This window comes from Herpailurus yagouaroundi, unplaced genomic scaffold, assembly GCF_014898765.1.
Source record: "Herpailurus yagouaroundi ecotype Mexico unplaced genomic scaffold, PumYag 185, whole genome shotgun sequence".
In the NCBI taxonomy this organism is placed as follows: domain Eukaryota; kingdom Metazoa; phylum Chordata; class Mammalia; order Carnivora; family Felidae; genus Herpailurus; species Herpailurus yagouaroundi.
The window spans coordinates 6,139,239-6,158,967 of record NW_024412416.1 but is presented as its reverse complement, the minus strand read 5'-3'; the positions used below and the strand labels follow the sequence as shown (position 1 = coordinate 6,158,967).

General features: G+C 43.7%; 2 protein-coding genes across 6 annotated transcripts in view; one reads left to right on the top strand and one right to left on the bottom strand.

The window, feature by feature from the left end:
• Window positions 1-2,921: 2,921 nt before the first annotated feature.
• On the bottom strand, window positions 2,922-16,093 carry PEX11A (peroxisomal biogenesis factor 11 alpha). Of its 2 annotated transcripts, XM_040493676.1 has the most exons (3): window positions 15,971-16,077; window positions 6,192-6,307; window positions 2,922-4,242 (listed from the first exon to the last, which is right to left on the bottom strand). In XM_040493676.1, exons 1-3 carry the CDS (start codon window positions 16,024-16,026, stop codon window positions 3,671-3,673), a joined length of 744 nt encoding a protein of 247 aa, XP_040349610.1. In that variant the 5' UTR covers window positions 16,027-16,077; the 3' UTR covers window positions 2,922-3,670. The 2 variants fall into 2 exon arrangements, with proteins under 2 accessions (XP_040349610.1, XP_040349611.1); XM_040493677.1 differs by lacking the exon at window positions 6,192-6,307 and having other exon boundaries at window positions 15,971-16,093.
• A 25-nt stretch (window positions 16,094-16,118) lies between these two features.
• The window catches only part of WDR93 (WD repeat domain 93), a 51,230-nt gene continuing 47,619 nt past the window's right edge, over window positions 16,119-19,729 (top strand). For 3 of the 4 annotated variants that reach the window (XM_040493670.1, XM_040493671.1, XM_040493672.1), the window contains exons 1-2: window positions 16,186-16,220; window positions 19,243-19,354. The gene's annotated coding sequence lies outside the window, so the exon portion shown is untranslated. Of the gene's footprint in view, window positions 16,221-19,242; window positions 19,355-19,729 lie in introns of all 4 variants that reach the window. The other variant, XM_040493669.1, reaches the window with a different exon arrangement.

Genomic DNA, 19,729 nt, shown 5'->3' with positions numbered 1-19,729 from the left:
CTGATTTCAACCCCCTTTTGGGCTTAGAGCTTACTTAAAAATAATAATAAGATGAATAATGGGGGTATAAACTTATTTTCCTTATTGGTCGTAGAAGTATCTCTGTTGAGGACTCTCGGCTAAGCTGTATGCTGTGGGCAACCAGAGAAGGGCAGGAGGTGAGGAGAAATGGCGCTTTCTCCATTGGCCATCAATTCTGTATCTGTGATATAATAAAGCAGGGAATGAGAGGTCAGGAAAGGGAGGAAAGAGTCACGCAGGGAGCCTCCAAAAGGAGTAATAAATATGTGGTATGTTCAGCACTTATTGACTTGACTGGGACTTCTATATTTAATTTTTTTTACATCATGTTTTAAAACTTATTTTTTTTTTAATTTTTTTTTCCCAACGTTTATTTATTTTTGGGACAGAGAGACAGAGCATGAACAGGGGAGGGGCAGAGAGAGAGGGAGACACAGAATCGGAAACAGGCTCCAGGCTCTGAGCCATCAGCCCAGAGCCCGACGCGGGGCTCGAACTCACGGACCGCGAGATCGTGACCTGGCTGAAGTTGGACGCTTAACTGACTGCGCCACCCAGGCGCCCCTTAAAACTTATTTTTGAGACAGAGAGCGAGAGAACACAGGGAAGGGGCAGAGAGGGAGGCAGAGGATCCAAAGCGAGTTCCACGCTGACAGCAGACAGCCCAAAGTGGGGCTCGAACTCACGAACCGTGAGATCATGACCTGAGCTGAAGTCGAACGCTTAACCAAAAGGGCCACCCAGGAACCCTTATTTTTTATTTTTTAATGTTTATTTATTTGAGAGGGGGGGAGGGGCAGAGAGAGAGGACGGGAGAGACTCCCAAGCAGGCTTTGAGCTATCAGCAGTTATCAGCGCAGAGCCTGAGGCAGGGCTCGATCTCTTGACCATGAGATCATGACCTGAGCTGAGATCAAGAGTCACTTAACCGACCGAGCCACCCAGGTGCCCCCCGACTGGGGCTTTTAAAATAGAAGACAGTGATGGAGGAAAGGAAGCATTTAAAAATGGAAGCATTTAAAAACCTCGCCTCAAGGTTCAGGGCAATTCATCCACGAGGCTGTGTCTGGAGAGCAAACTGGGCCAAAGGGCAGTTGCAGGGCTTTGGAGCGGTGGCTCTGGGCCAGAGAGTGCAGGGCTCTGTGCCTGCAAGCTCTGCTGACAAAGCCGGTCCTTTGGCCGCCTCGGCCGGGAGTGCGGAATGTGGGTGAGAGGGGACAAGTGGTGAAAGGGCCTAGGACGGTCCCCCAGGAGCGGTCCATCTCCCAGCCACAGCGTGAAGACGCAGGTTTATTTCCTTTCCTCCTCCACCCCCACCTGCCCCCTCACCCCCCGACATGAACATAGGGGCCTTGGCCCTCTTGTGCACAAGTGGATCCCCAAACTAAGCATGGTATTCAGACATTCGTTGTGGAGCTAATTCTCAGGGAACAATGTTCAGTTGTTCTGTGCATCTATTAGGAATGTCTTTGGTCTTCAGAATCCCTCGTGAATGTGGAGGCTTGGAGGTGGGGATGGTTAGTTAGAAGCAAGAAACACGCAGAGAGGGAGGTTCTGGGGTACCATCCAGGTTTTCACACATTCTAGAAGAGACGGTATTTCCCAAACTCCCCATCGCTCACGCTAAAGCGCAGAGGACAAAAGCAGCGAGCAGGACGCCACTGTGACAGGCGACCGCAGATTCGAGGCCCACTTCTCCAGGCAGAAGCCAGACCACCACCTGGCAGAGCTGGTCCAGAAGACCCTCTCCCGGAGGAGATCATCCTAGTGGTCTTTCAACCCAGACGTTCCAACCTAAGTCGTTCTTCACCCTCCTCCTCGGCCTGGACCTTCCAGGCGGGAGCTCCTTGTACCGGAGCCCTCTCTACCGTGTCCACTCTGATCGTCTCTGGATTGGCTTTCTTTTCGCTCTTCCTCATTCCCAGAACACATTCACAGAGTCAGGAGTCTGTTTTGTCTAGCAATTTATTAGACATAATTAATCTATGGCAGCAAAGGATCTGGACAAAGTAGAATTGGTTACTTAAACTTTTTGCTTGCCCTGACCTAGCAGCTTTCATTTCTCTTAAAATTCCCCGAGGGTCTTCTCAAATCCCGTTATCTTGATCAATCACTTTAAAAATGAGACAGCCAAGGACCGGAGTCCAGTTTTTAAGAATCTCATTCACATTCCTGGGAGAGCTAGTGCACGTTTCTTTTCTCATTTCCGTTCAGGTAAGTGAAACGGCTTTACTGGCAGGACCGACACCGGCCTCCTGCCTGATGGCATCCTATTTTGCTATCTCACTGCCCTCAAATCGGAGGATCTGCAATCACAGCTCAACACCCAAGACGGGAAGTAGGACACGAATAAACGGCCTTGTCACTGGTCCCTTATTGCTCTTTCCCATCCCCCCACCTCCCGCACATAGGAGGTCTGATTTATCACAGAAAATTATGGCATTCCCACATTCAGAGTATTCCCCAAAAGTTCTTAACTGCATACATTTTGATGACAATTAACGCAGAAGCGCCCAAATGATTATACGGCTTTAAATACAACAATCCAGCTGATAAATCTAGCTATAGTTTTAATTTTTATGTGAACCAATGACTAACAAAGTTCGAAAGAAGGCTTTTCGCACAGGATTCTGGAGAGTCTCACACTTCCCCTCCCCCAGGAAGGCTATGAAATATAATGGAAAGAACCCTGGACTGGGAGTCTGAAAACTGAAGTGCTGGCCTCACTTTTTAAACCTCAGTTTCCTCATCTGTCACAGGCTACTACCTCCAGGCTCCCACCGTGACCTTCCATATTAAAAAAAGAATTTTTTTTTTTTTTTTAAATTTTAGAGAGAGAGTGTGAGTGGGGGGAAAAGGACAGAGGGAGAGGGAGAAAATCTTAAGCAGGCTTCATCCTCAGCATGGAGCCTGGTGCAAGGCTCGATCCCACAACCCTGGGATCATGACCTGAGCTGAAATCAAGAGTCAGATGCTCAACTGAGACACCCAGGCACCTCTCGTGCACATTATTTTTTACCTCAGTCCTTTCTATGTGCTTCTGATTTTTGCTTACTCACGCACTACCTGAAGTCACAGTTTATACCACGAAGGTGGCTGATGCGTTTCTGAGTCTCCTTGTGGACAGAGGAAGGACAGGAGTGCAGTGATGCAAGGCCGTAAGCCCAGCCCCGTGCACCCTGGCATGGGGATCTATGCAGAGGCGGGGGGCGGGGCTGGTAACCGATCAGAGGAACAAGAGGCTCCCACTAGGTCTGAGAGACAGCTGAGCAGCAGATCTACGGAAGTGAGGTTCTCAGCCCCAAAGTCACGGTGTATTAGTGTTCAGTGGTTTGGGCCTTTTCTAATTTTTATATATTCGGTAGACAGTAAGCTCCCACTATGAGCACGAGAGAGGCTGAATAAATGTTAGATGAAAGGGAAATACTCGGAAATTCAGAAGTCACTCCAGCACTCTAAAAAACACGTGTAAATCTTCATGCAGTCCCCTTCTCCACTCTCGGCCCCGCCCTTGCTCACATCACTGGTCACTAAACGCTCACAAGAACACGTCTTTAAGCACAGTCTGACATGGTCTGCACCTCACGCAGATGTCCGTCCTGAGACGGTGTCTTTTAAAGCAGGTGCCAATCTCGAGCCCGAAACCGCTTCACTGCGTCTTCAGCTTCATGTGAGGATACGCCACAATGATGATGCCTGCTAGAGACGACACGAGGCCTCCGAGTCCAATGATGCCAGGATTGGACTTATAGATCCCCAACTGGTCCAAGGGGTTCAAGATATCGCAGAAGTTCTTCACCGTGTCCAGGAGCAAGGGAGGATGCTTCCTCAGAGACCGGAACAAGAGAAGGAGAAAGGACTGGAGCCACTCTGTCTCCTCGTCGGCCACGCTGTACCCCGGAGGGTCCTGAGGTGGTGATTTCTCCCTCTCTGCCCTGTCTCGTGTCGCCTGTTCCATCTGCAGGGAGATTTCATACAGATCCCTGGCCAGGCTCAGCAGGAGAGAACAGCAGTAATGGCGGGCAGCCCACATTCGCCATTTCTCTTTGTTAATGTCAGAGGCGAGCCCTACACTCCTCACCCAGAGGATGGTATCGCAGATGAAATAAACCACACGGTTCAAGTTGGCTAACGTTAGGCAGAGGCGGGGCACCAGGGCAGTGGTGTGAATGCTCTGCTGAGTCGCCTGTATGGCATGGACCACGTTGCCCAGCCTGAACCCTGCAAGAGGAACCCGCAACAGTTAACAAATATTTAATTGGTATGTACTATGAAGGCAGAATCCCTGCCTCAGGGTGAGGGGCCAGCACTGGTGTCTTGACAGGTGGCTGGCATGTGAGGCTCAGTCTTTGTTCAGGAATAAGGAAGGGCTTTACAGTACACGAAGGACACGGAAAATGATGCTGGAAGGCACAGAAGACAGTGACTCTTTAAATTTATCACCTCCATTCCAGTGGATACCTTAACAGTGGCTTACGATATACTTTAGGCAAGGTCAATCACGAGTGTGGATTGTGACGTTTGAATATTACCAGCTATACGTCTTTAGAAGAAAAGTACTACGATCACATGAAGTCTAGATGTACCATTGCTGCTACTATTATTATTATTTTCACATACGAAGCTTTAATTCACTGTGGGCATTTCTCTGACCCAGATGCCAGTATTCGTTTGGAGAGTCTGATGCCTCAGATTTTACTTACTTTCTAGACAAAAGATTTGCTTTTTTATAAAACGCCATTATCATCTTGCCATCTCTGTGGTTCAAACCCCCTTCAGCTCCCTACTGTCAAGAAGACAAAGTAGGATGGTAGGATGTAGTGGCTAGGGAAACTGTTCCTAGTCGAATTAAATCAACCACTGTGAGGCATATCCTTATCTGAGCATGTAATTCAATTAATCTGGGATGTATCAATCGACAAGTATTTACCGAGCACCTACTCAGAATGAGTTATAATCCTAAACGTTATGGACAATCCAAAAGAAGTACCTGTACCTTCATTAAAGGACTCTATCTTAGACTGAGCAAATGTTCAAAAGTAGCTACCCTCAAGAGACTTACCTCAGAAGAATGCCTGGGGTTACTGTGTCAATAACACAAAACAGAATATGTAATGAATAATCCTGGGTTCCAGTTCTGGCTCTTGCACTAGCTAGCTGAATGACCTTGGGTAAGTCTTTCCTGCACTTCGGAGACTAGTGAGCTCTGACACACTAGAGAATCTGAGAACTTCTAATCCTACCCTTCAAAGCCATCCAGAAAAGCTCACCCTACCTTCCAACATCCCTCTGCTGGATAACTGAAGTCTTTTCTCTGTCAAACTCGTTTCTCATTGACCTTCCAATACAACAGTTTGCTCATGAACAGTTTTGAGCCTTCACGGAGGAAATCACCCTTCAAGAAGGCTCTCCTTCCCACTCTCTCTAGCCACACCTCAAGTTCCACCTCCTCCCAAACCTTTCTTTTCCTCTATCCTAGCCAATATATTTGGCACTAAATCTTACACCATTATTTATACCGTGTAATCTTAGTTCTTTCAGAAAGCTCAGAACTATACCTAAAGCAGGTGCTCCAAAATAACTGATCAACATCTGATTTCTACATCCCATTCTAACACCTCTGCCTACCTACTGTAGCAATATCTGATTCTCATCAAACCACTAAGATTCAGCCATGCGATTGTTATTAGAAGGATGGGTTTCCCAGTACGCTTTATTATTAAAGCAAGTCAGATGAGTACAAAACACAGACTTCACTTTTGCCTTGAACATGAAACCACTCCACAGTCTGAGAACCACCTTAACCGTTTCCTCTACTAATTCCTCCAGAGAAGAAGGGAAAAGGCAAGGAAAAGGCAAGGTATTCTGTTCTAGAGAATACAAAGGCCTTCCAAGAGCCGGAAGCTCATGTCAGGGATTGCCAAAACATTGTGTAATTCTAAGAACTACAGTTGAGCTAATACACTGCATGTCTGCAGGGTGTCTGTGAATGGTCTGCAGCAAAACTTCAAACTTCTTGGCCTGTCATTTCATGAGGGCAGCCTTACTGGTCAACCTCATCAAAAAACGTGATTGATTAGTAATGAATGATCTACAGAGTATTTTGTAAATGACAAGGTCTGACGATTCGAAACCAGGAGCCACTGTCCCTCAAGAGACAGGGTACTTACATTTACGGCCAGTGCTCACACTGGACTCCAGTTTCTTGAGCTTCATTACCACGTTCTCTTTGCCAGTTTTAGGCTCTAACAAATATCTAAGCAACATGCATGTGTACTGAGTGGCTCTGAAATGGAAAACAAAAAATGAGAATGATTTATAAACCAAATAAAATTTGATTCATGAAGCAAAGAAAGGAGAAATGTGTGTTGCTAAAAGCAAAGTTTCCAAGACAATTTCTCACGTAAGCAGTTCTTACAAGAGCATAATTCTGCAACAGTGACCCCACAGGGCCAAAGGGTAGAGCATGTGATGCAAAGGTGATGAAAGGGAACTCTGCAGTTATGGTGAGCAGCCCCCCAAAACGCCTTTTGCTGGCACAGAGAAATGGATAGAGCCAAAGTGGTGAACTGCCCAAAAATCTCCCCCAGGTGAAGTCTGCAAAGATTCATATTCTTTATTTTCTCCTGTATAGTGACTTTTCAATTTCCTAAAAGGAACTTTTTATCATGTAGTTAACCAAATACTTATCTAATAGGACACCCACTCAAACCAGAACCAAACGAAAAGTTGCTTGCACACTGCTTAATTAAAAAAAAAATTTTCTTTTAATGTTCACTTATTTTTGAGAGAGAGACAGAGAGACAGAGTGCAACTGGGGAGGGACAGAGAGAGAGGTAGATACAGAATCAGAAGCAGGCTCCAGGCTCTGAGCTGTCAGCACAGAGCCCGACACGGGGTTCAAACTCACTAACCATGAGATCAGTACCTGTGCTGAAGTCAGATGCTCAACAGTGTGAGCCACCCAGATGCCCCATATTGCTTAATTTTTTAGAAAAGGATCAAATATACACCAATACGTGAATAAGCCTAGATATATTTTTATGTTTGTCTTTCAAAACTAATTAGTGTTTTATATATAGACTATTTAATACTAAATATTCAATAAAGTGATTATTGTTATGACTACAAATAATAATGCCTTACTAACACACGAGAAATTTTATATCACATAATCAAACATCTAAATGCATTTGGCAGCCTATTAACAAAGTAGGTGCCTGTTTCCTACCGTTCTGTAACTGCATTTGAATCCCTTTAGGCTACAAATATTATTCTCAATAAAAATGTGGCACATTTTCCAAAACGGTAAACTTGTTATTGAGGATGAAGTAAAAAGAATATCTTTCCCTCTCTCCTTTTTAAAGTAGCTTCCAGGGTGCCTGGGTGGCTCAGTCAGTTAAGTGTCTGACTTCAGCTCTGGTCATGATCTCACAGGTCATGGGTTCGAGCCCTGCATCGGGCTCTGTGCTGACAGCTCAGAGCCTGGAGCCTGCTTCAGACTCTGTGTCTCCCTCTCCCTCTGCCCCTTCCCCACTCGCGCTCTGTCTCAAAAATAAATAGACATTAAAAAAATTTTTTTTAAGTAGCTTCCTGGCTAGAGGGCTCAAGCCAGTCACGTCAATGGGTCCCCCTTTCTCAGACCTGGTCGAAAAACAGGAATGCCTCCAAAACCAAGGTAGTATTTTGTGAATGCCAGTTTGTTTACAGGAGCCATGGATCACCAAGGGCATTGGGAAATGAATACTAGAGATCTCAGATCTTACAGAAAAGTACATCCGAGCAATTATTTTATTAACCAACCTCACCGATAAACCTTGCAGGGCACATTCCGAGAGCACTGACATTGAAGGCTTCTATTTTAATGAAGCTTGCATACAATGCGATCATTAAAAAAGCCTATCAAATTAATTACAACAGTAGTATGGGCTGGCCGTTAAAATGGTGGGCATTGGAATCAACGTTGTGGATTTAAATCTCAGCTCTGCCACTTAGGACCTATTAACCTCTGCTTCGGTCTCCCTGTCTGTGAAAGGGGAATAATTCAGAGTATCTACCTCTTAGAGTAGTAATGAGGGTTAAATGAATGTACAGCTGTGACGCACTGAGAACAGCACCTGGCATAAAGTCAGCTTCCAAAAGTCCCAGTATTGGGGCTAGTCTTATTGGATTGTCTGTATTAGTACCTGTACACCCAGAAGAGAAGGGAATGCTGTCAAAACCTCAACCGTAACTTTTTTTTTTTTTTTATTAAGAATCAACCAAACGTCTAAAAGAAACAACATGACTTAATTAGGATTAAAGCACTATCTCTGCTTAGGATTTTCAGTAGCATGGCATGTATCTTAGAGGTGCTCTCCAGACTGTGCTCTGTTCCACAGTTCACAAAACTATTTCACACTCAGTGTCTTGCAGGGGCCAAGGGCAGGCTGCCCCAAAATGTGCCACTTTGCTATAATGATTATTTTAAACAATTCACTTAAGAAACAACGGTACAAAGACACTCAGCCCCTCCTTTGTCCCCCAGAAAGTAGGAAACACATCTCCCATGTGAAAAATACCCTCCCTCCCTGTACTAAGAAATTAAAGACCTCCTCACTCAAAAAGAAGGCTTTTATATAAATGCTTTACATAGACTTTACAAAGGCATGAATTATTTCCTATTTTAGCTAAAAATCTCTTAAGGAAAAAAAAAATCAACCTGTATTCCTTCTCTGTCCCTCAGAGTTAAGACTCTTATCATGCCTTCAAAATGTAAACACGGCCTAAGATAGCCTGAGACCGAAGAAAAAAGCAGGGGCAACTTTTTAAAATATAAGCTGCTTTGGGGGCACCTGGGTGGTTCATAGGTTGAGTGTCTGACTTCGGCTCAGGTCATGAACTCATGGTTCATGAGTTCCAGCCCTGCATCTGGTGAGTTCGAACCTCACATCTGGCTCTTCGCCGACAGCTCAGAACCTGGAGCCTACTTCAGATTCTGTGTCTTCCTCTCTCTGTCTGTCCCTCCCCTTCTTGTGTGTTCTCTCTCTCAAAAATAAACATTAATAAAATAATAATAAATAAAATATAAACTGCTTCCATAAAAAATAAAAATAAAATAAATTCTAAATAAAATTAAATTTAACTAAAAATTTAAATTTAAAAGCTTAAATAAAATAAAACTTAAACATTTAAATAAAATAAAATCTGCTAAAAAGAATATTATGCCCAGGCCTAGCAACTCTAGTAAGAGACCAGTATGTCCCAAAGAGCCCACCATAGGAGGGGCACCTGGGTGGCTCAGTTGGTTAAGCATCTGAGTCCTGATTTCGGCCCATGACCAGCCATGATCTCGTGGGTTCGAGCCCCACGTCAGGGTCCGTGCTGACAGTGCAGAGCCTGGTTGGGATTCTCTCTGTCTCTCTCTCTCTACCCCTCCCTGCTTGCTCACTCTCTAAGATAAACTTAAATTTTAAAAAAATCTTTAAAAAACCCCACTTTAGAAAAAACTTGGATACCTTCTCTATGCCTCTATGATACAAATTTTCTATCCCCATCCGCTTTAGGACCTAAGACCCATTCTTTAACATACAAACTTTAGGGGTGCTGGGTAGCTCAGTCAAACATATTAACTCTTGATTTCAGCTTAGGTCATGATCTCACAGCTCATGAGATCTCACAATCAAGTGCTGGTCAAGTGCTGTGTCAGCTACTGCACTGTCAACGCAGAGCCTGCCTGGGATTCTCTCTCTTCTACCCCTCCCCCCTTAGCACACGCTCTCTCTCAAAATAAATAAACTTTAAAAAATAAATAAAATACAGGGGCGCCTGGGTGGCTCAGTTGGTTAATCGTATGACTTTGGTTCTGGTCATGATCTCGCAGTTTGTGAGTTTGAGCCCCGTGTTGGACTCTGTCCTGGCACCTCGGAGCCTGGAGCCTGCTTCAGATTCTGTGTCTCCCTCTTTCTCTGCCCCTCCCCTGCCTGCACTCTCTCTCTCTCTCTCTCTTTCTCAAAAATAAATAAACATTAAAAAAATGTGTTAGGGGCACCTGGGTGGCTCAGTCAGTTAAGCGTCCAACTTCGGTTCAGGTCACGATCTCACAGTCCGTGAGTTCGAGCCCTGCATCGAGCCCCGCGTCGGGCTCTGTGCTGACAGCTCAGAGCCTGGAGCCTGCTTCGGATTCTGTGTCTCCCTCTCTCTCTGCTCCTCCCCTGCTCATGCTCTGTCTCTGTCTCAAAAATAAATAAAAACATTAAAAAAATTAAAAATAAATAAAAATTTTAAAAAATGTTTTAAATAATAAAAAAAACAACTTTCAAGGAAAGTAAAATGTATGTTTTTGGAAAGAAAAAGTATGAAGAACGGAAATACATTTTTGGGGGGCAAAAAAATTTTTATCCTAAAGTGAGGCTAATCATTTAAAGAGGGAAAACTTACAACAAAAATCTGAATATAAAAAAAAAAAAAAAAAAGGTTGTAGAAAGTTTAGGGAAAAGGAACCTTTGAAAACGAATTTTATATGTGGTCAGTACTGGCTAAGATTAAAATAAACTTATCTAACCATGAGTTTTAAGGGGCACCTGGGTGGTTCAGTTGGTTGAGCGTCCTCTGATCAGGTCATGATCTCGTTGTTTGTGAGTTCGAGCCCCAAATCGGGTTCACTGCTGTCAGTCTGTCAGCCCAGAGCCTGCTTCAGATCCTCTGTCCCCTGTCTCTCTACCCCTCTCCCACTTGCGCTCTCCCTCCAAATAAATACATATTAAAAAAAAAATGAGCTTTAATATCAAAAGTATACTGGTGCAAAATTAGAATTTTTCTCTTTCAAAAGGTAGAAGTTTTCAGAAACAAGTGTTGAGGATGTGGAGAAAAAGGAACTCTTCTGCACTGTTGGTGGGAATGCAATGCAAAGTGGCACAGGCACGCACTGTGGAAAATAGTATGGAGGTTCCTCAAAAAATTAAAAATAGAATTACTATATGATGCAGTAATTCCACTACCGAGTATTTACCTAAAGAATACAAACACACTAATTTGAAAAGATATATGTACTTTTATGTTTACTGCATTATTTACAATAGCTAAATTATGGAAGCAACCCAGTGCCCATCAATAGGTTAAAGGACACACACACACACACACACACACACACACACACAATGGAATATCACTCAGCCATAAAAAAAAAATGAAATCTTGCCATTTGCAACAACCTGGGGGGAATCTAGATAGTATGATGTTAAATGAAATAAGCCAGAGCCAAATACCATACGATTTCACTCATATGTGGAATTTAAGAAACGAGAGAGAGAGAGAGAGAGAGAGAGAGAGAGAGAGAGAGAGACAGAAAAGACAAACCAAAACACAGACTCTTAACTACGGAAAACAAACAGATGGTAACCAGAGGGGAGGTGGGTGGAGGGATGGGTAAAATAGATGAAGGGGATTAAGTGCACACTTATCTTGATGAGCACTCAGTAATATATGGAACCACTGAATCACTATATTGTACACCTGAAACTAACATAACACTATATTAATTATACTGGAATTGACATGAAATGAAATAAAATGAAAGGAAGAAGTTTTCTTAGGTTATTGGTTTGCTTTTTGTAAGAAATTGTAAAGAGTTTTTTACCTTTAATGTAATCTGCCTAGAAAAACAAAGATTCAATGCTTTGTCTTTATCAGATCTTTGATTATTCAAAAAAACTGAGTCTTCTTAATATTAAAAAAGCTAAGTTTTGCTTACAACTATGTAACCTTTTGTATTTGTCTTTAAAATTTTTTATTGCCTGGGTGGCTCAGTCAGTTAAGCGTCTGACTCTTGATTTCGGCTCAGGCCATGATCTCATGGTTCATGAGATCGAGCCCTGTGTCGGGCACTTCGAGGACAGTGAGGCCTGTGTGGACTGCAGGGAGCCTGCTTGGGATTCTCTCTCTCCCTGTCTCTCTGCCCTTCCCCTGCTTGTGCTCTCTCTCAAAAATAAATAAACATTAAAAAAATTTTTATTGTCACTTTAGCTAAATTGATTTTGTTTCATCATGATCTGTGATCTTATTTAATGAAATGTTTTGATATTTTTTGACAAACTTCCCAACATCAAATTCTAAAATCAAGTCTACAACTTAACTGAAATGTTCCAGAGGGTCCATGGAACATTTCAAAATATTCGGTCTTCTTTTATAAAAAAGGAGCTATTACATTAATTAGGTTTGTTGTGTTAAATTACATGAGAAGCATTGTCAAGTGATACTAAATCCTCTTAAAGTACATTTGTATAGATATGTTATTAAGATATGTGTTCTAGAAATTATATGAAACTCCTAGAAATCTGGTATGTACTGGTATAGAACTATCTTGAAGTGTTAGATGTCACAGAAATAAATTTCCTTGTCAGTTGCACTGTAATGAACTTAAAGGGGTTCATGACAGGTCCCCCCAAAATGTACCCCTTTGGCATGTGGATTATTTTGAGCTGAAGGCACTTGAGACCCTGTGTGCTCAAGGGAAACTTCTGCCCCTTCCTTAACTACATAGAATCTAAATTGAGGTTCTTTCCCAGAATAAGGGTGATTAGCAAAGATAAATTTTATCTGAATGACCCATCTGTACCGTAGGGCAAACGTCAAATTACCAAACATCTGTTCTTACCACACTGTAAAAGTACATTCCTTTCCTCTGAAGCCCCAGAGCCCTATCCCTTCTCCTTAGTTCAGAATGACATATATACCTCATCTTGCCTGCCTTTGGAATTTCCATGTCTACGTGGATCCCCCATTATCAAATTTGATTTTTTTCCTGTTAATCTGCCTCATGTCAATTTGAGGGACAGGACCTTTGAGTGGACAGGAATTCTCGCTCCCTGACAAACTCTAAGCAGATCTGTAACCATGGCCATTTTTAATTCTTTTATCATTTACAGACAGTTAATACTTTACTTGGATGCTTCTCCAAAAGCTTCCTGTAAATGTGTTTCATCTTGAGAGATTCATAAAAAGGAATTTTGACAAATGCAGGATTCTGATAATTTTAAGATCATAAAACTGAACTGGGTAAGAATGTCTGGAACTAAAGGAAAAACTGAATTTAAGCAGATCAAGAATAGCATAAACAGAGGAGGATAATTATAAGTTTAATGACATTTTTGTTTGAAATACTGACTTTTAATGTTTCGTTTTTCCAGATTTAAGAAAAGTTTTTCTCTTAAGCTATGATTCACAACAATTTATCTTTTTCTCCCTGTCTGATCCCTCTAGAATTCAAAAACTCTCATTGAATTCTTATGTTTTTTTGACAACATACTTATTTGGGTGAGTTCAATGAGAGTTTGTTCTCCTTGCACAGGACATGGTTAGAAACACGGGTTATATTACCAAGGCTTTGACTGGAATGTCACATTTGGGAGACAGGCATAAATTCAGATATGGCTAGAGAGTTTTAAGGCACTAATGGTGATCATATGGAGCCAGTAAAGCCTTTTGGAAGAAGAGCCTAATACCTTGCTTGCAGGGCTCCCAGCAGGAGCCTCTCACCAAGTGAGTAAAGGAGGACACTTCCTGGCGGGTGCAAGAACCTCAGGGTATTTGGGGGACCTCAAGAAGAGAGCAATGAACTTTAACTTATAGGTATTACAGGTGAAGTCTGATGGCAAGTATTTGGCTTGGCTTCTGGCCTCAAGAGGCTGCTTAAAGTTCAACAGCAGATTTAAGTGTTTTTCTTCTTAATGTTTATTTTTAAGAGGGGGCGGGGGGGGGGGGGAGGAGAATCTGAAGCAGGCACCAGGCTCCAAGCTGTCAGAACACAGCCCAGGGTATGGCTCAAACTCATGAACCGTGGGATCATGACCTGAGCCCAAGTTGGATGCTCAACTGACTGAGCCACCCAGCTGGCCCTGGATTTAAAAGAGCCTGTATGATTAATCACTATTTTTGCTGTACTTATGTAAATCATCAGGCCAAGTTTATCCAAACTAGATTCATTTGGCAAAGAAATTAGTCTTAATTTGGCTATCTCTAGTAAAATGAAGGTGATTATGGGAAAAAAAAAACGTTTCAGTAACACACCTCTGTGGATATTAGATTCAAATACAATTCATTATAAACTGGACTAGATCCTGATTTCCTTTTAGTTTCTTCCAATGCCTGGCTACAATTCTTCAAACTAGTATTTTTGATATTTTCTATCTGTTTGACTTGAAATCATTTGATAACTAAGACCACCCTTTTCCCCCAAGCCCTGCAAACTGAGTATGAACAACTTGATGAGCACTTCAGAAAAAGCCCAACAGCTCATACGTAAACGATCTTCGTGCCTGGTGCTCTATGGGCCACTCGAAATGATCACCAGAGACACTCAAGTTACAAACCAAGAAACTCCACCAGATTGCCACTGCCTGCCCTCACTTTATGTAAAGATGCTTTCAGCGTGACAACTAGAAACCCTCTGGACTGGCTATATTCAGGACTCAGAAACTGGTTTTACAACTTGATCCAATCACTGGTCATTATTTTTCTTTTAATTTCCAGAGAAAGGCCTTATTTATTACCTGGATAACTGAACCACAGGCCTAACTGTGAGAACACACTTGTATCACCGCCTCCCGAAGTGAGTTTAACTAAAACGACCTATCCTCAGAAACTAAGACACTGGTTCAAGCAGACGGGACAATTTATCAGCTCAACTTTTAAAGCAAGAAAACTTCCAGGGAAGTTTCAGAAAAGGGAACCGTAGAGGCCAAGGGTAGGCCACCCCAAAATGTGCCACTTTGGCATACAAATTAAATAAAAATTACTTAAGAAACAGCGGTTCAGAGACTCCTCTGTCACCCAGAAAGCCGGAAACACATCTTCCATGTGCAAAATACCCTCCCTGTACTAAGGAAGTAAAAGGACATCCTTGTCGCCAGAGATAGGGACTTCAAAACAGAGAAAGCTTCAGAAACGAACCTGGTTACTTTTTTTCTAACCCTACCAACTCAGCCTAAATTCTGTTTAGGATTCCCTCCTAACTGAAGTTTCCAAACACCTGCTTTCTTTATCCTGTCGATTCCTCATAAATGTATTGTCTCTTGTGTCTCAAAAGAAGAAAAAAATCCCTGCCTTGGTCATTTCTTCAGGTCTCAATACCAGCCACTGTGCACACATCCTTGATTTTTTTGTTTTTTGATTTTTCCTCCTGTGAACCTGTTTTGTGTAAATTTAATTCTTTGGCTGGCTGAAAGACCTTGAAGGTAGAGGAAGAATTGTTCCTTCCCTACAATCTCAATGAGGTAGGCAGGACGATGATAAAAGATAAATACAATTTCTGTGTCTCCATAAGCGTTTCATGGGGTATTTGAAACCACAGCCAAGGGGTTGGCTTCCCTGGCCACAAATGCCAACCCAAAGTTCATCTTATAAAATTCCTGGTGGGGGGTGGCGGTGGGGGATGGGGAGATGGGGGAGTGCTGGGTGGCTCAGTCGGTTAACCTCCAACTTGGGACTTGAGCTCAGGTCATGATCTCAGTTTGTGGGTTCGAGCCCTGAGTTGGGGCTTTGCGCTGGCAGCCGAGAGCCTTGCAGCCTGCTTCAGATTCTGTGTTTCTCTCTCTCTGCCCCTCCTCTGCTTGTGCTCTCTTTATCTCAAAAATAAACATTAAAAAAAAAAATCCTGGCGGGGACACCTGGCTGGCTCAGGTGTAGCGGTGGAGCGTGGGGCTCTTGATCCTGGGGGGTGTGAGTTCGAAACCCATGGTGGGTGTAATGATTACTTAAAAAAAAAAAAGAGAGAGCTGGGGGACTGGTCCACCACGGTGAGGGCCTCGGAGGCTGCTGGGAGGAGGCTCCGCCGGAGTCCCGCAGAGTGCCAGAGAGGGGCCGGAGAGCGGCTCCAGAAACGAACTCGGTCCCTCCTCCCGGGCCGAACGACACGGGACCAGCTCGGGTTGCGGCACCGGGAAGGAGTGAAGGCCGCGGGCTCCTGACTCACCTGAAGAGTCGGTCCCGACCCTGGGTCTGGTTGGTGAAGCGGGTGAAGGCATCCATGACGCCCAGCCGAGGCCACGTGCCACCCGCGGCGCAGTCTCGAGTCCTCCAGGGTGTCGCCGGGTCCCCCGCGGGACAGATTGAGTCTCCCCGCCCCCGTGGGGGCGGGTGCGCCTCCAGACCAGGGACTTCGCGGACTTCCGGTGGCGGCCGGAAGTGGCGGTTACTAAGGCGACGCCAAGCTGCCGGCGCAGGTGAGCGGAAGCTCGGCATTTGGGCTGGGGTTCAGCGGTTCCCCGCGTGTCCCCAGACGCCCTTTGATATCTAGGGTCTCCTAGAGGGGGGCTTTGCGGGACGGGGGGCCGTCTCCCCAGCCACCGGCGTTCCCGGAAACCCTGGGAACTCAGAAAAAACCCATGTGGCATCCTGAATGCAGATTCCCTTCAGGTTTTGCTTGGGGTCTTTGGGGCCGCATCATTTCCCACCTCTGTGCCTCGGTTTCCCTTGAGGAACAGCAGCTCCAGGTCTGGGGAAGGAAATGGTTAGAGCAGAGATAAGCCAGTTTGTGGCATGTGTTTCTAGCACGGAGACCTGGGTAAAGTGAGAGAATTGTCTGCTAGGTTTATTGAGTACTGTAAGAAGATTGCTACTTGAGGAAGTCCTAGAAGTGCTAACATGAACACAGTGGAGGCAGAAGTTAATTATGATGAAACTGCACCACTGAATGGCAGTTTTCTGGGGCCTGAAGATGTGAAATCCCACCCCTTCCATAGCAGTAATTTTATAATGTACCCCCTGTAATCAAAAAGTAAGGTGAGCTATTTTTGTAATCTTTATTCCCTTTGTCAGGCCTGCCCTTAACATTTGCAGGCCCCGGGGTAGGACTACAAATAGAGACCCACATACCATATGTTAATTAATTAATTAATTAATATTAAAGATTTTATTTTTTAAAATTTATTTATTTAGAGAGTGGGGGAGGGGCAGAGAGAGAGAATCCCAAGTGGACTCTGTGCTGTCAGTGCAGAGCCTGATATGGGGCTTGATTTCACAAACAGTGAGATCATGGCCTGAGCTGAAATCAAGAACCTAATGCTTAACCAACTGGGCCACCCAGGTGCCCCAAAGATTTTTTTTTAACTCATCTCTACACCCAAAGTGGGGCTCAGACCCATGACCCCAAGATCAAGCCTCCTGTGCTCCACTGACTGAGCCAGCCAGGCGCCCCACACATTCCATACGTTTAAATATTTAGAAGTTTTAAGTCAAGGTAACCCAATTGTCACATTAGATATGTTCTGTTCTTCTACCTTGTCTTCTACCTTCTACCAGTTTCACATTCAGAAGTCTTGGGCTCCAGCAATAGCACTATTAGGAATTTATCCAAAGGATACAGGAGTACTGATTCACAGGAGCACAGGTACCCCAATGTTTATAGCAGCACTCTCAACAATAGCCAAATTATGGAAAGAGCCCAAATGTCCATCAACTGATGAATGGATAAAGAAGATGTGGTGTATATATACACAATGGAATACTACTTGGCAATGAGAAAGGATGAAATCTTGCCATTTGCAACAACGTGGATGGAACTGGAGGGTAATTCTGCTAAGTGAAATAAGTCAGAGAAAGACAGATATCGTATGTTTTCACTCATGGAATTCGGGAAACTTAACAGAAGACCACGGGGGAAAGGAAGGGGAAAAATAGTTTCAAACAGAGAGGGAGGGAGGCAAACCATAAGAGACTCTTAAATACAGAGAAAAAACTGAGAGTTGATGGGGGGGGGCAGGGTAGGTGGGAATATGGGTGATGGGCATTGAAAAGGGCATTGGTTGGGATGAGCACTGGGTGTTGTATGTAAGCGATGAATCATGGGACTCTACTCCCAAAGCCAAGAGCACACTGTATACACTGTATGTGAGCTAACTTGACAATAAATTATATTAAAAAAAAAAAAGGAATTCTTGGGCTGCTTGGAATACCTGGAAACACAGCTGGAATATGGTACTGTGGGGAGAGCTGGCCCCCTGGTCCTTTCCCACACCACTCTTCTCATTCCTGGCTGCCATTCACATCACTGAGAGGGGCCTTACATGCAATGTGTGGATATTCCAAGCCACATCCAAGTTCTGCCCCTGCCCCTGCAAATAGCCATGCCTTGGCCATCTTTCACGTCTAGGGGTGCACACATTAGCATCTGGGCCTAACCTCAAGAGAAAGCTGGGAAAGAAGTTTGTGCAGGCCTTGGCATCATCTGGGCAGTAAATTTCAGGGGTATAGGTACCTGAACATGGTCTAGACTCCCGAAGAGTGCATCTAGGCTCTGGGTGGGTATAATCTCTTGGCCCCACAAATTACTCATCCTTTTCAGAGGGAAGTGCTTGGGAGAGAGACAGAAGTATCCTCTAAATTTATGTCCCAGGGTAGGGCAATACTGCAGGCAAATTTATTGAATGTTAGCCATGTCCCGACCACTGTGCTAAGCTCTCAGCCTAAGGTAAAAGGTTAATGGGGGCCACGAGTAAACAGTAAACACAACACAATGATACGTTAGATGATAAAGGTGAGCACAGGATGCTTCTTTTTTTTTATTTTTTTTTCAACGTTTATTTATTTATTTTTGGGACAGAGAGAGACAGAGCATGAATGGGGGAGGGGCAGAGAGAGAGGGAGACACAGAATCGGAAACAGGCTCCAGGCTCTGAGCCATCGGCCCAGAGCCTGACGCGGGGCTCGAACTCACGGACCACGAGATCGTGACCTGGCTGAAGTCGGCCGCTTAACCGACTGCGCCACCCAGGCGCCCCAAGCACAGGGTGCTTCTAAACACAGATTTATATAGTCTGTTCTCCATACCTATAATTCTGCTTTTTCATAACATCAAATTGAATCATGTAGTATGTAGGTTTTTCTATCTGATTTTTTTCACTTAGCATAATCAGTAGTTTATAACTTTTTATTGTTAACTAGTATTCCATTGTATGGACCTACCATAGTTCATTAACTCTTCACGCACTGAAGTGTGTGTTGTTTCTAGCTTGGGGCAATTATAAATAAAGGTGCTATAAATATAGCACAGTACAGATTTTCATATGAAATGTTAAGTTTTTCTTGTGTAATATGTAGGAATGGAATTCCTGAATCATAGGACGAGTGTATGTTCAACTTTGTGAGAAACTGCCAGACTATTTTCCAAAGTGGCTGTGCTATTTTGTATGCCCACCAAATATGGGATAGACTGTTTGCCTATTGATAAACATTTGTTGTTTCCAGTTTGGGGCTCCTACTAATAAAGCCATGATGAGCATTCATGTAGAAGCCTATGTGTGGATGTGTTTTCAGTTCCCTTATATCATACTGAGGAGTGGGATGACTGGCTATAGTGGTAGGTAGTATGTTTAACTTTTTAAGAAGTTACTAAACTGTTTTCCAAACTGATTGTACCATTTTACCTTCCCAACAGTAGTTGGAGGAATCCCGGGTCCTCCACATCCTTGACAACGTCCTAATACACATGTATTGTGCTTGTAATTTCCATTTCACTAATGACATGGAACATCTCTTCGTGTGCCCATGTCCATCGGTTACATCTTCTTTGGTTAAGTGCGCAAACCTTTGGCCCATTTGAAAGAATTGAGTCATTTCTTATTACTGAGTTTTAAGAATGTGCAAAATATTCTGGACACAAGTAATTTATCATATATATGACCTGCAACCGTTTTCTCCCAGACTGTGGACTATCTTTTATTCTCTAAATGGT